The 15,387-nt window shown below is 36.8% G+C and overlaps 1 protein-coding gene across 2 annotated transcripts in view; it reads right to left on the reverse strand.

Moving 5' to 3' along the window:
• The window catches only part of SCFD1 (sec1 family domain containing 1), a 112,256-nt gene that overhangs the window by 40,333 nt on the left and 56,536 nt on the right, over positions 1–15,387 (reverse strand). For both annotated transcript variants that reach the window (XM_025271511.3, XM_044932964.2), the window contains exons 15-17: positions 9,163–9,259; positions 3,185–3,255; positions 2–81 (exon numbers count right to left, since the gene is read on the reverse strand). In XM_025271511.3, coding sequence (XP_025127296.1) covers positions 2–81; positions 3,185–3,255; positions 9,163–9,259 — 248 coding nt within the window. The remainder of the gene's footprint in view (position 1; positions 82–3,184; positions 3,256–9,162; positions 9,260–15,387) is intronic.

The raw sequence follows: 15,387 nt of genomic DNA on the forward strand, positions 1-15,387 counted from the left end.
CTTCCACTGTTTGATATATTGTAAGGGATTAAGGTTGCATCCTGCATCAGTTAAAGCTTTTTTGTACTGCTCCAAATCAGCCTGAAATAAGAATATGACAAAAACCTTTACTTTCATGAAACAGACCATTTTGTTTGCTGTTATCTGATTAATCAAAAAGTTAGACTAAAGGCATGAGCACCTAAGTAAGTGGAGTGGTACCTTAAGGGAGCACCCAAATGAGTAACCAAGACAAAAATCACATACAATGAAAATTACCTTTAACAGGCTCCCAAATCACCTAAGCAGTATGGTGTTTTGTCATCCCTCAGCAAGCCCAACAGAGTCAGTTTTTCCTCCACTGTTGACATAGACTGTTTGTCCTTGGAATAAGCATTAAATGAAAGATCTGGATTGATCAAGACTTTTGATCAATTTCAAAACTGGAAACATGAAGGCAGTGACGCTGACTTAGGGGAATCACTGCAGAATCAGGTGGTCCCATCTCATATTCACTGTAAATGTCCAGTTATTAACTGAACAGCTGGTGACCTACACTTTTTAACAGTTAAATAGTTCTCTTTCTTAGTCTTTTATTTCCTAACGAGTAAAGTCCAGTTGAATTTATGTCACGGGAGCTATCACAGCAACTCCATCATAAAACTTTTCTAAGAAAAAGAAACTTTTAAGCTCACCATCAATCAGAGCTGCTTCATATTCTGGGAGCTGTTAATCTGACAGTGAGCTTCCCTGGTGGCTCAGATGGTCAAGAATCTGCATGCAATGCAGGAGACCCGGTTTCGATCCCTGGGTTGGGAAGAGTCCCTGGAGATGGGAATGGCTACCCACTCCAGTATTCCTGCCTTAGAGAATTCCATGGACAGAGGAGCCTGGTGGCTTACAGTCCATGAGGTTGCAGAGTCAGACACAAGTGAGCAACCAACACTTTCAATCTGACATCAGTAGTCAAAATTTGCCCCAAGCCTCTTAATGATTACTTATAAAAAGACATAATTCTTACCAAAAATAAATAAAATCATAAATTCCTGGGCTTCCCTGATAGCCCAGTTGGTAAAGAATCTGCCTTTAACGCAGGTGACCCTGGTTTGATTCCTGGGTCAGGAAGATCTGCTGGAATAGGAATAGGCTACCCACTCCAGTATTCTTGGACTTCCCTTGTGGCTCAACTGGTAAAGAATCCGCCTACAATGTGGGAGACCTGGGTTCAATCCCTGGTTGGGAAGATCCTCTGGAGAAGGGAATGGCTACCTACTCCTGTATTCTGGCCTGGAGAATTCCATGGACTATATAGGCCATGGGATCGCAAAGAGCTGGACACAACTGAGCAATTTGCACTTTCATATATTCCTAAGAAAATATAATAAATAGGTTTTTAGAATCCCTTAAGCTATAGATACACCCCCATTAATGACAGAGATCTTTCTAGAAAGAAACTTATATTGTAGTCACCCCTCATTAGCAGTTTTGCCTTCCAGGTTCCAGCTCCTGTGGTCAACAAAGGTCTGAAAATACTAAATGGAAATTCCCAGAAACAAACAATTCATGAGTCTTAAATTGTGCTCCGTTTGGAAAAGCACGATGATATCTTATGCTGTCCTGCTCAGTCCTGCCCCAACCAGTGACATCCTCTGCTCCTGACATCTAACCATCAACATCGTCATGGCTTGATGACACACGATCAGCTGAGGCAGATGATTCCCCTTATGTCAGAAGGCCCACAGTAGTCTAACGCTACGTTTCAATGCCTATGTCATTCACCTCATTTCATCTCATCACACAGGCATTTTATCAGCTGACATCATCAACATGAGAAGAATGAGTATAATAACTGTATTTTGAAGAGAGTCCACATTCACATAACTTTTTATTATGGTATATTGTTATAATTATTCTATTTTATTAGCCATTTTTGTTCATCTCTGTGTCTAATTTATAAATTAAACTTTTTATCATCAGTATGTATGTATAGGAAAAAACAGTATATATGGTAGTGAGGGGGCATTTGGTACTATTCATGGTTTCAGGCATCCAATGGGGGTCTTGGATTATCTCTCCCTTGGATAAGGGGGGACTACTGAACTTTCTAACTAAATTAAAAGTCAAGAGACATATTCCTAGGATAAAGCAGAATTGACATAAAGCAAATACTGGTTTACTTTTCTGTTTTAACATGTCAAACAAAAAGAAGCCTCACAATCTACCAGACATCAGAAAAATAATTGCTATCAGCAAGGGAAAGCAGTTTGCAACAGCTGTTATCATTCTAGGCGTCTTTCCCAAGGTCCTTACGCTAGCTGCTCATCTAGTAAAACTATACAAGTTAATATCAGAAAGAGTGAACAGGTCTCCGATGCAGCAACAATACAAAAATCACTGCTCTCCTTCAGAGTAAGTCCATTACCTCTGCACACTTAAAAATTTTTTTCCCTCAAAAGCAGTTGATGGCTCATTAAAGAAAAAGAAAATAACAAAATATCCCACAATCTACTCTTCCACTAAGGGGGGAAAAAAAAAATCTAGAAAGGAAAACTGATCATTTTCCAATAATTCTTAGAAATTTATTCTAATATAAAAGTAGCTTTTTTTTTTTTTTACTTTAGTACAAAATTTCAATGCTATTTTTATATGAATCATATGACAGATATGAATCTGAAGTTTAATCTTATGAAATTATTTATATAACTTTTGGAACTTAAATTATTTTCCTCTGAGTCACTTCTTTGTATTTTATAAAGGACATTAGTCTTAAACAACGCAAAATATTACCAAACTTTTCAGTTAAAGCTTAATTTCTTTTAAGTATTAGTGGCTACAGCTTAAAGAAATGGAACTTCTAGGATCATCACATCATGAGAAATGGTAAGTTCAATCTTTGAAAAAAAGTAGAGCAAAAACTTGGTTAACTTAGTTTAGAATAGTTATTTCCAGAAATAGGAATTTTGGCCACCTGAATTCTGTTCATGTTCAAACAACTTAAAAGTGGTGAGATATTTCATCAGTAAATCATTCTCTTGTGACAAATACTGCTATAAAATTCAGCAGCAAATAGAACTAGCCTTAAGAAACTGTTTTTCTTTTAAAGGAAGGAATGAAATGATATTTTGGCCATAGTGGTTTTTACTTCTATTTTTGAAACAAGTAAGTATCCCCCTTTCCTCCCAATAACTGAATACAGAGGACATACCTCAGAAGGCGCTTGCTGTGCACTTATGTAATAGATAAGAAACAGCCTCATTTTATCTTCTGGAGTTCCTGCTACAAAGGGGGAAACAGATGAGGGAAAAAAAAGACTTTCATAATTCCAGTTGTTATGTATTATAGTCAAGACTATAAACTCAAGGCATATATAAATGTGACAAAATAAGCTTGATTCAAATGATTTAACGTTACAGGCACTAAATTAAAATCATGTAAAATACAGATATGGAAAAAGATGAAATACTACAGGACTACAGGATTACCATCTGCAGTCTATCTTCCAAACTGTCTATAATGTTGAGATTAATGTTTCAGATATAAACTCGAAAAAAATGATATAGGTAGGATAATCACATAATTCTAAAACAATACCCTTTTGAAATGCAAAGGGGGATGCTAAATAATACTTATGTAAGGACAACTTTGGAGAAGGCAATGGCACCCCACTCCAGAACTCTTGCCTGGAAAATCCCATGGATGGAGGAGCTTGGTAGGCTGCAGTCCATGGGGTCGCTAGGAGTCGGACACAACTGAGCGACTTCACTTTCTCTTTTCACTTTCATGCACTGGAGAAGGAAATGGCAACCCACTCCAGTGTTCTTGCCTGGAGAATCCCGGGGACGGGGGAGCCTGGTGGGCTGCCGTTTATGGGGTCGCACAGAGTCGGACACGACTGAAGTGACTTAGCATAGCATAGCAAGGACAACTTGGTATAAAAATGGGACTATCCTAGGAAACCAGTTGCATGCTCGCCCCGCCAGGCACTAGTTTATGAAACCTTGCTGGCTAAAATCATCTAACTGAGCCCAAGGTCATACTTCTGAGATTGGAGCCACTAAATAAATATGTATTTCTCCTCCTTTTGAAAGGTCTATGAAGATTTATAAAAACCATATGTCTATAGTATAGTATACCACTGTATTATGCAGATTATATTTGCCTGCAATTTCAGGACAAAATAGAAGATTTCAGAGAAATTTCTTGCTTGCAGTGAGTATTCTGAGCTACTTCTATTATCCAAAGCCTGAGACTGTCCAGAGAATATTTATTCTCCCCTCAGTTACTGGGTGTGCTCTGGTGCAAAGTGATAAGACAGTTCTCATAGGTAACTCAGTTTCACTATTCAACAAATACCAATATGCATTCTCACTTCAAAGTGTATACCAACATGTAAGAACTCAGAATTGTTATACTTCACTATAGAATAAAAACAAGAATAATTTTTTCAAAACATACTGACTGATGACGCATTGATTTTTTTTATCTTCAAATTATCCTTACTCCCTAAATATGACAAAGACTTGGTAATAAAGATGATTCTTGGTAATAAAAACTCAGGCTGTCCTAAGTTCTTATGTTTACAAATAGATACTGTATTTTAAACATTCTGAAGTAGGCTACAGGATGAAGGGTCTTGTTTAAATCCTAGGATAAAGCTGATATTTTTGTTTTAACAGGTAATTAGCCTGTCTGGGTTCAGGCCAAAGTTCCTACCAGCCTCCGTGAGTTGTGGTTCTATCATGGACTCTATTTTCAAAACGTCTGCAGTGCTACTCGGCTCTGTCCCACTGCCCAGCGGCCAGTATACGAATTTGGAGGTCATCTTGTCCTTCACCTTTCAGTCCTTGGAATTGCTGTGTAGGATCAGATTTAGGCATGAACAACTCAGAGGCGAGCCCAGGAATTCATTAACAACTTTATGGGGTTGCTTTCCTGAGCTCCTTCCTTCCTTCTGTAACCTCTCTGGTACTTTCCAGTTTCCTTGGTCTTCCCTTTTTGGTGCTCCAGCCAGAAAGCTTTGGCTTTAGTTACCCTGTTCCATTTCCTGCAGCTATGACAAAGCAGTTAGAGGACAAAGAAAGAAAGATGAATGAGGTTTGCTGTAGTCTCTTGGGGTAAGGGCTCCTAAGATATGAGAGAAAGGTTTCCCTCCCTCAGAGTTATAGGGACTTGTGGGTCCCTGCTGTTGCTTTTAATATCCTCAGCATATAGCATGGCCTTTTCTAAGTTCAGTTCAGTTGCTCAGTCGTCTCTGACTCTGCACGCCAGGCCTCCCTGTCCATCACCAAATCCCGAAGTCTACCCAAACGCATGTCCATCAAGTCGGTGATGCCATCCAACCATCTCATACTCTGTTGTCCCCTTCTCCTCCTGCCTTCAATCTTTCCCAGCATCAGGGTCTTTCCAAATGAGTCAGCTCTTTGCATCAGGTGGCCAAAGTACTGGAGTTATAGCTTCAACATCAGTCCTTCCAATGAACACCCAGGACTGATCTCCTTTAGGATGGACTGGTTGGATCTCCTTGCAGTCCAAGGGACTTTCAAGAGTCTTCTCCAACACCACAGTTCAAAACCATCAATTCTTCGGTGCTCAGCTTTCTTCACAGTCCAACTCTCACATCCATACATGACCACTGGAAAAACCATAGCCTTGACTAGACAGACCTTTGTTGGCCAAGTAATGTCTCTGCTTTTTAATAATGCTGTCTAGGTTGGTCATAACTTTCCTTCCAAGGAGTAAGTGTCTTTTAATTTTATGGCTGCAATCACCATCTGCAGTGATTTTGGAGCCCAGAGAAATAAAGTCAGCCATTGTTTCCACTGTTTCCCCATCTATTTGCCATGAAGTGATGGGACCAGATGCCACGATCTTAGTTTTCTGAATGTTGAGCTTTAAGCCAACTTTTTCACTCTCCTCTTTCACTTTCATCAAGAGGCTTTTTAGTTCTTCTTCACTTTCTGCCATAAGGGTGGTGTCATCCATATATCTGAGGCTATTGATATTCCCCCTTTTTTAAGAGTAGGTGCTTATTCTGCTCAGAGAAGGAACAGTTCCCACTCTTCAACAAGGAGAAACATATTTATAATTCCAACAGGGTCAATGCCCTAAAGCCTCTGCTAAAGTTTTTAAGTCATGGGATACTAAGAATTGGAGGGCATGCAATGCTTATAATGACATTAGTCACAGAGGAACTAAATGGAAATTGGAAAAATGTATCCTTTACAACTGTGAGTACTCCAGAGTCTGGAGCTAGCAGCTAAAGGCTGGATCCTCCAGTCACATCCAAGTTTCTACTACAACTGCTATTTTAAAGGCAGAGTTTCCTCACTGAATAATTTGATACTTCAGAGAACAGTTTTAAGTATAATTCAGAGAGCTTTTTTCTCCCTGGAAAATTTGAGAGTAAGGTGTTGAACTGCCTTCCCACCATTCCCAAATGTTAAGGACATTCTCCAAATATAGTAACTTCAAAATAACAGAAGATAATAACATATCAAAATCAGAAAATTAGTGTTGGTCCGTTACTACTATCTAATCCTTAGATGTCACTCCAAGTTTCACCTACTGTCTCTATAATATCCTTTATGGGAAAAAGAATCATGTGTTGCTGCAAAGAGCTGTCATCTCTTACATACAGTTGTCTTCTGTATGAAACAGTTCCTCAAGTCTTTCTTGACTTCATGGCCTTGATAAGGATTATAGGCTATTTTTTTCCTTCCTTTTGGTAGAATACTCCACAATTAATTTTTGACTGAATTTCCTCATGATTAGATTCAGGCTGTACATCTTTGACAGGAATACAACAAAAGTGATACTGTATTTTTATACTGAATCTTTTGGGTGGTACACTATTTCAGTATGACTCATTATTGGTGATGTTTAATGTGATTACCTAATAAGGCATCTATCAGGCTTCTCCTCTATCAAGTTATTTTTCTTCCTCTGTAAGTAATAAGTATTTTGTAGGGAGGTACTTTGAAACTGTGTACATAATCTGGAAAATTTCTATTTATTCATTAATTACATCTGCATGGACTCATGGCTTCCTATTTCATTCAGTATGTTATAATCTGTTATCATCATCATTTATTTTGGTACTGTCATGATCTGGCCATTGGCGGCCTCTTCAAGCTGACTTTTGGGGTCTTTTTGACACATTCCATCATGTTTTGAGTACTTTCCTTGCTTTTTGATACAACACAATGTTTCAGGCTTATTTTGTACTTCCTCTTCCTAGAATCAACCATTTATTTTGCCAATGAGTCCTAGAGGAAAGTGGAATACAGAAGCTAAAAATTCTACTACTGGAGAACTGTTGCTCCTCATCCTGCTCAAGCGGCAGAACTAGGGAATGCATATATTTGAGTACACACACATATAAAATCTATAGTTACTTCTGTATTTGACATGTATTCAGTGAAAATACCAAGTCCACACCGGCACTTCCAATTCCAATATTACAGGTTTCATTCTAGTTTTCTTCCTTTTAATATTTGTAACTTTCATCTCTGACAATGGGAAATCTCGCTCCCATTATATTATCTGATATATTTACTTATTTAACCAGTCCCCTGTACGTAACAAATATCGTAACTCTGCTACTGTCTGCTTGCCTGCATAGATGTCATCTCACTCCAATCTGGTTCTGATCCCCCACAATGGACACACACATATGGCTGGCTATACTTCTCATCCCGTCTGAGCCCATGCCTGGTTTGTCCTATGCAGGGTCACCCTCCTTAATCTGATATGAGCCCTCAGACTCCAGGACGAAACTGCTCCCACATATGGACAGCCTGCTCACCTCACTTGGGACTCTGATACCTCAAGTTAGATTACCAACCATCCCTCTACCTGATCTGTGGATGCCTTCTCATTCTGCTTGGGTTCTGACATCTTGTTCTGGACTAAAGCGGTACTTGGAGAAGGAAAGAGCAACCCACTCTAATATTCTTGCCTAGAAAATCCTAAGGACAGAGGAACCTGGAGGGCTACAGTCCATGGTGTCACAAAACTTGAACATGACTTAGTGACTAAAAGAACAAAAGTGATACTAGACTGCCACTGTGCATGAATGTCTACCTTGCTCTGCTCTACTTAATGTCTTTAAAAATGAATTGGTTTGAGAAAGTAAGGGAAATGAAAAAGGTTCTGATTGTTTTTTTAATCAGCATATTTTTTGCTTAAACTTTACTCAAAACTGATTGTAAATAACAAGAAATAGCTCTGAAGTCATGGACTTGGATATATGTTACATATTTTTTCACCGTAAAGTACACATACCTTCAAAATGTTATGTTCTCCTCACAAATCTAGCTTTTTATAAGTGTGAGCAATACTAGGGATTCTCAGAAATTTTTATGCATAGAACCCTTTAATTACAAACATTTCAAAAAAATTGTTTATTACCTTCCAACTTGATATAAAATCTAAAAGTCATAACCAAAATAATAACTCAAAAACCATTATCAGCTGAAGAACTTGTATGTAAAATAGAAGCTTAATAGCTTATGTGATTTTTATTCATTTTTGAAAAGAGCTGAGATCTGAATTGAAAACTCTTCTGAAATTATCAACAAGTCTCTAGAGAATTTTAGAGGCTAAAACTCTATGTTTATGATCATTGTAATTGAACACAATAATTAGATTATATATTCTAAGTACAAATAGTTATATCTTGTTTAAAGAAAATCTAACAAACACATATGTAGATAAATATAAATAGACTGTCTACAGAGTTTCTTTAAAAGTGAACTGCCCAAGTATTTAAAACAGAATTCAGTTTTAGATACTGATACATCTTTTTAGGAAGCTCTATAGGGTTAAACCAAAGTAGAATGTGTGTCATGCTTGGTTTGAATGTTTTACCTTCAAATCTTGCCTAAGCCAGCAGAAATTGAGCTTCAAATGTATCACTTTAAACAAATGAATATGAAAAGTGCTTATATACTAATACATTAATAAAGCATACCTTCAAAGAAAAGTTCAATAAAATGCAAATAATTTTTCTAATTTAGGAACTGCCATGCTACAAACTTCTCAACAGGAAATAGCTCATTTAATTATCTCATTAATAGCAAAGATTGTGAGAAAAACAATAATTCTATTCAAATTTTACTCAAATTGAAATGCTGGATTCATCAGATGAAAAACTTATATTAACCTCAAATTTATGATACATACCATCAGGGTCTGATATTATATCTAGAAGAGATTTATCCAGAGTAGTTTTGCTCATTATTTTTTCTTCATATTCAAAATACACATCCAGTTTTCTTGCCTGTTTCAGAATAAGTATCAGATTAGAGAACATTAAACAATAAAAACCTCTCTGCTTACTAGTGCCTATTTTCTATGATCAATTTTAAAAACAAATGTTAATTTCCTAGTAAAATTTACTTTTACTTTATTTTACTTTTAACCATACACTTAGTGTACAAAATGAGATTATTTCATTTGACTTATAAATTTAGAATAACTCTGCATGTCGTATGTTAACAAAGACGAAAATCACACAAATCTCAATTATTGTATTAATAAGTAACTGCCATACAAGTAACACTGTTACATGCAAATTAATGTCAAGTGGTCAAGTTATGTTTACTTTTTAGTGAGTAAATCCATACATTTTTATCCTAACTAGACAGAAAGTTATCCTGATTATTTTCGATGGCTTAAACTGTTCCTCATTAATTTTCCCACTAAATACTTTGAACTTTAGATAATGCAAAAGTAGTCAAACTTTGCTTTTCTGTACAGCAGGTTTTCTCATTTAAAATCTGTTGATTAAAATTATCTAAATGAAATTAACATGTTAGGATAATCCAAGGTATATAAAAATCATGAAGTATCTATTAGATTATGCTTTAGATAAGACGAGAGACAAGAACATGCTTTACTACTGAAGGTGTTACCAATCTAAGTAGAAATCATTAATGAAATAAATGAGAACACAGAGATATCAATAAAGAATCAAAATATAAATACAGGATAGAAATAAACATTAAATTAAGATGATAGAATGAAATAAATATTAACCAGTTGTAGAGAAGGAAGTGATGAATTCTGAGTTGTTCTGAAAGTGATTTGGGGACGTGGATAGACAGTTCATTTCACTTAAAGGAATCGTGTATGTGTGTGAGTATGCCTGTGTGTGTGTTAGTCGCTCAGTTGTGTCTGACCAGGCTCCTCTGCCCACGCGTGTGTGTGTGTGTGTGTGTGTGTGTGTGTGTGTGTTAGTTGCTCAGTTGTGTCCAACTCTTTGCAACCCCATGGACTATAGCTCTCCAGGCTCCTCTGTCCACGGGATTCTGCAGGCTGAAGAATCTGGAGTGGGTAGCCATCCCCTTTTCCGGGGATCAAAACCCAGGTCTCTCAACTACAGGTGGATTCTTTACTGTCTGAGCCACCAGGAAAGCCCTGGTTAAAGGGATCATATCAGGCATGATCAGAGTGGATAGATCTGAATGGCAGATTCAGCAGTGATTTCATACATGAGGCAACAGGTGATCAACCCCCCAATCCCACTCCTCCACAGTGGCATACAAGGCCAGAGCTTTAAAAAGATGAAATACTCAGCTTGAAAATCAAAACATGAAAAGGTAAATATAGTGAGACCTGTCCTCACTCCTGTCCTTTTCTACCCCATTTCCACCTGCTTCTTTGGCTATTTATTTCTCCTATAGTTTTTCAGCTTCTCTATGCAAATGTAAGCAAATAGTATCTATATCCTAATATCCCTCTGCTTTCTGACACAAAAGGCAATATACTATACTCTGCTGTCCCTTGTTTTCACTCAGCAATATATTCTACACCAGTACACGGAGAATTTCCTTGAATGAAGTTGAGATAAGAGTTAATAAACTTTGTAATAGAGTTTTTGTTTTTTACAAATGGCTCTCCACATTTTTTTTAGATTCCCTGATGCAGGAATTATTTTGATTACTGTATAAAGCTACTTTGAATAAACAAAATAGATACATGCTAAAGTACTAGGAATGGAAAAATGCAGTATCAAAAATGAACAAAAGAAACAGAAAGGAGATCCTAGGAAAGTGACCATGGTGGTGACTGTGGGAGTGGAAACAAAGAGATGTATACGTAATAACTAACATGAGAATGTGCGTAGGAAGGAAAATAGTGAAAAAAGTCAAAGATAATTCCTGGGAAATAAAATGACGGTAGTAGGAACTGTGTGTGCTTAGTCACTCAGTTGTGTCCAACTCTCTGTGACCCCATGGACTGCAGTCCACCAGGCTCCTCTGTCCATGGGGATTCTCCAGGCAAAAACACTGGAGTGAGTTGCCATGCCCTCCTCTGGGGGATCTTCCCAACCCAGGGATCAAACCCAGGTCTCCTGCATTGCAGGCGGATTATCTACCAATCTAGGCCACCAGGGAAGCCCTATGTTAACTTAAATGGACTGGGAAAGCCTAATTATCTGTAGAATAAAGCCAAAAATAGAAAAGGGAAGGAGATAAAATAAGGTGTTAGGCTGACTTTCAGGGCCTCACAATCTGCTCCAGCCAACTTTTCTGTTTTACCACTTCACCTGGTTCAGGTTCAGTTCCCTCTAGTCACATCAATTAACTCACTGACTTTTCATTAAAAGTAGTGAATGCCTTTAATCCTCAAGGCTTGGGCTTGAATTATTCTCTTAGCTATTTTAGAATGCATTTCTCTTCCATCACCTGCCCAGTGAATTCTACTAATTTTTCAAGGTCCAGCATCTTTGCAGCTTCTCTGTAACTCTTAAACCTCTGTTTCTTCCCTTTCTTGCTCCTTTCCAATCTCCTTCTTCACTGGAAGAATTAATTAAGCCCTTAAGTGTGTACTGACAGCACTTTGTACACTTCTCCATAACAGCAATGATTACACCACATTACTCTCTTTGGTTTACATACCCTTCTAGAACTATAAACTTTCTAGAATGTTTCTAATTAATTGTTTAACCCTAGGAGTCTAACAAAGCACCTGTCTTGCAGCAAAATATATGTCAAATTTCTAAGCTAAGAGCAAGACATATACAGATCAAGTAATCATCTTTAAAAGTTATGAAAGTAGATAAATGAACTTCCAGAAGTGAAAAATGCAGAGAATCAAGCTTTAGTGATTTAATAGATAAAATTAAGTATACTAAATGCCATAATGGAATCTAACGTGTGTACCTACATAAATGAAGAAACGTGGCTCACTTAGACTCATTTTGCTCTTCTTGATGTATTAACTTATCCACATTTTAACTTGGAAGCAGAATTAAAAAACAAGTTAATCTGATGGCTAATGGGTAGACATTCTTTTGAAGGTGATAGTGTTCTAAAATTGCCTTGTGATTATGGTTGTGTAACTCTGAATATAGTAAAAAACCACTAAATTGCATGCTTTAAAAAGGTGAATTGTATGGTATGTGAACTATATTTCCACAAAGGAGTTAAATATAAATCATGTAGTATTTCAATATACTGACTGGGAAGGAGCCTCATGGTGGAGGGAAAGGAATGAAGTAAAGCTCTTCTAACCTGCATAAGAGAACTAGTATCTGTTCAGTATCTAGTATGTGCAAGGCACTTTACTTACAGCTATGGCTTTCAAATGTTTCTAAACAGAGAACCTCAGGACCCTCTTTCTCAAACCAAATCTTCTGCAGAACCCTAAACATAAAATAGATACAAGTGACCAATTAAATGTCTCTGTTGAGTCTAGGGTACCAGAGAACAGGGTTTAAAAGCTACAAAATCAGATTATCTCACTTAATTCTCCAGACAACACTAAAAACTAGGAATTATTAGTCCCATTTTAAAGATGAAGAAACAGACACAAAGAAACATAAATTTATTCAAGGTTACCAGAGCAGAAGTAGAGAGTTGAGATTCAAATCCAGGTCAGATTCCACATACACCACAGATAAAGAGAAGGGAAAATTACATTTTCCTCAAGAACAATTTATTGCTTCCTTTGCACACACTTCATGAAAGAAAGTATATTTGTCAATTAGTATATATTTATTTTTTTGGTAATACACATAATTTACATATATGTGGTGAATTTATGGTGAATTCACATTACAATCAAGATGTGAATTTTTTTACTGGATTAAAATAAGGACCATCTACAGAATTGTACATTATAGGTGATCAATAAGTACAGAGGAAAGAAAGCCAAAACGGCACTATCAGAAGGAGTTAAGTAAAAGAATGCAAAATTCTTTAGTCATTTCTTGAAATGAGGTATTCTTGACTTTACTTGATAAACTGAGCTGGACTGAAACAGAATAACAATGATAAATAGCATAGCAAAAAAAAAATTACAAGACAAAATAAAAATTACAAAGTTTCAGGTATGAGTTCCAACTCTGCTATTGACTAGGGAATATTTTACCTTTTTTGGAGGTAAGAGGTATATCTTATTTCCTTCACTGATTAAATGAATATTTCACAAAATATGTTCTACAGGGTGCTAGTTCTTACAGTTGGTTAAGAAATAACCCCTAGAAGTGTTCCAGAGTCAACAAAGTTTTAAGTTTTTTTTGAATGCTTTTAAAATGCATATATTATGCTGCATTATGAATCGCCAAGAGGAAGACATAGCACATTTTCCTTCTACTTTATTTGACCAAAGAAGAAGCAGCCTCACTACTATCTTGTGGACTCTGCTAAGAACTCTGCCCCAAGGTCCCTTCTAGTCCTAAGTTCCTCAGAAGGTTTGTGAAGGACTCTGGAAAATGGGGTCCATAGGACTGAGGAATTATAACGCCAATGTTTGATTTTCTGCTTTCTAGTCTGATTTGTATATCCCTGGTGCTTATGAATTATTCTCTATTCTGTTATTCTATATGACCTTAAATTCTGTAGAACAAGTCAAGGTATAAATAAATAAAATGTGAGATATCTATTTAAAAAAGTTAAGGAATGCATCTGTCCTCTCCTTTTATTTTAAACATCTGAGACTGTTCATCACAAGTCTGCTTCTACTCTCCGTGTTTAATCTACAGCATATTCTTATAAGGGAAAAGACTGTTTAAAAAAAAAAAAAAAACCTCCCCGGTTTACCCACTCACAAACTATGTAACATATCCTCTGTTTCTTGCTATTATATGTCATTTAAGCTATAAAGCCAAAAATTCACATTACCAAAATTAGTCTTTGGTTTTCTCAATGACTTAATAAAAATCTGTTTTCTTATTTATAGATGATCTGAAGTAGGTGAACGCTAAGCATTATATTTTTCACTTTTATCAAAGTAAAATAACATATAAAACACAGAATTTGGTTAAGTTTTAACATAAGTATATACCCATGAAACCGTATACACAATCCAGATAGTGAACATATCATTCACATCAGTTAAGGAAATTCTCTCATTGTAAATACTCTCCTCTCACTCTCCAACACCATTCTTCATGTCCTACTTTCTGTGACTATAGATTAGCCTGCATTTTTCTGAATTTTCTATAAACGCAACGTGCTCTTTTTTTCTGTATGTAGCTTCTTTCACTCAGTGTAATTACTCTGAGATTCATCGAGTACATACTGTTGTATGTATTAACAGTACCGCCTTTTTAATTGTTGAATAATAGTCCACTGTATTGGAGAAGGCAATGGCAACCCACTCCAGTACTTTTGCCTGGAAAATCCCATGGATGGAGGAGCCTGGTAGGCTGCAGTCCATGGGGTCGCTAAGAGTCGGACACAACTAAGCGACTTCACTTTCACTTTTCACTTTTGTGCATTGGAGAAGGAAATGGCAACCCACTGCAGTGTTCTTGTCTGGAGAATCCCAGGGACGGGGGAGCCTGGTGGGCTGCCGTCACTGGGGTTGCAGAGTCGGACACGACTGAAGCGACTTAGAAGCAGCAGCAGCAGTCCACTGTATACTGGAGTTTGTTTACTCAATTAGCCTGTTGATAGACATCTGACTGATTTCCAGTTTGGGGCTATGACAAAGAGCTGCTATGAATATTCATGTATACTGAACATATTTGCTTTCATATATCTTGAGTAAACACTTAGGAGTAGAATGGCTGGAGCACGTGATGGATTTGTGTTTAACGTTTTAAGAAACAGAGATACTGTTTTCCAAAGTGGGTGCACCATTTTACATTTCTACCAGCAAAATATGAGAGTTCTAGTTCTGCATCCTCGCCAAAGGCTGACATAATCAATATTTTAAATTTTAGACATTCTGATAGATATGCAGAGGTATCCCACTATGGTTTTAGTTTGTTATTTTTCTGATGATGTTGATGTTGAACTTATTCATCACTTGGATATCTTTTTCAGTCAAATCTTTGTTCAAATTTTTTGCCCTTTTAAAAATTGGGTTGTGCATTTTCTCTATTGAGTTGTGAGAAGTCTTTAATTCTTTGAATTTAACCTTTATGAATCTATTGAGTCTTGCTAATGACAAAGC

The sequence above is a fragment of the Bubalus bubalis genome, chromosome 20 (assembly GCF_019923935.1).
Source record: "Bubalus bubalis isolate 160015118507 breed Murrah chromosome 20, NDDB_SH_1, whole genome shotgun sequence".
NCBI lineage: Eukaryota > Metazoa > Chordata > Mammalia > Artiodactyla > Bovidae > Bubalus > Bubalus bubalis.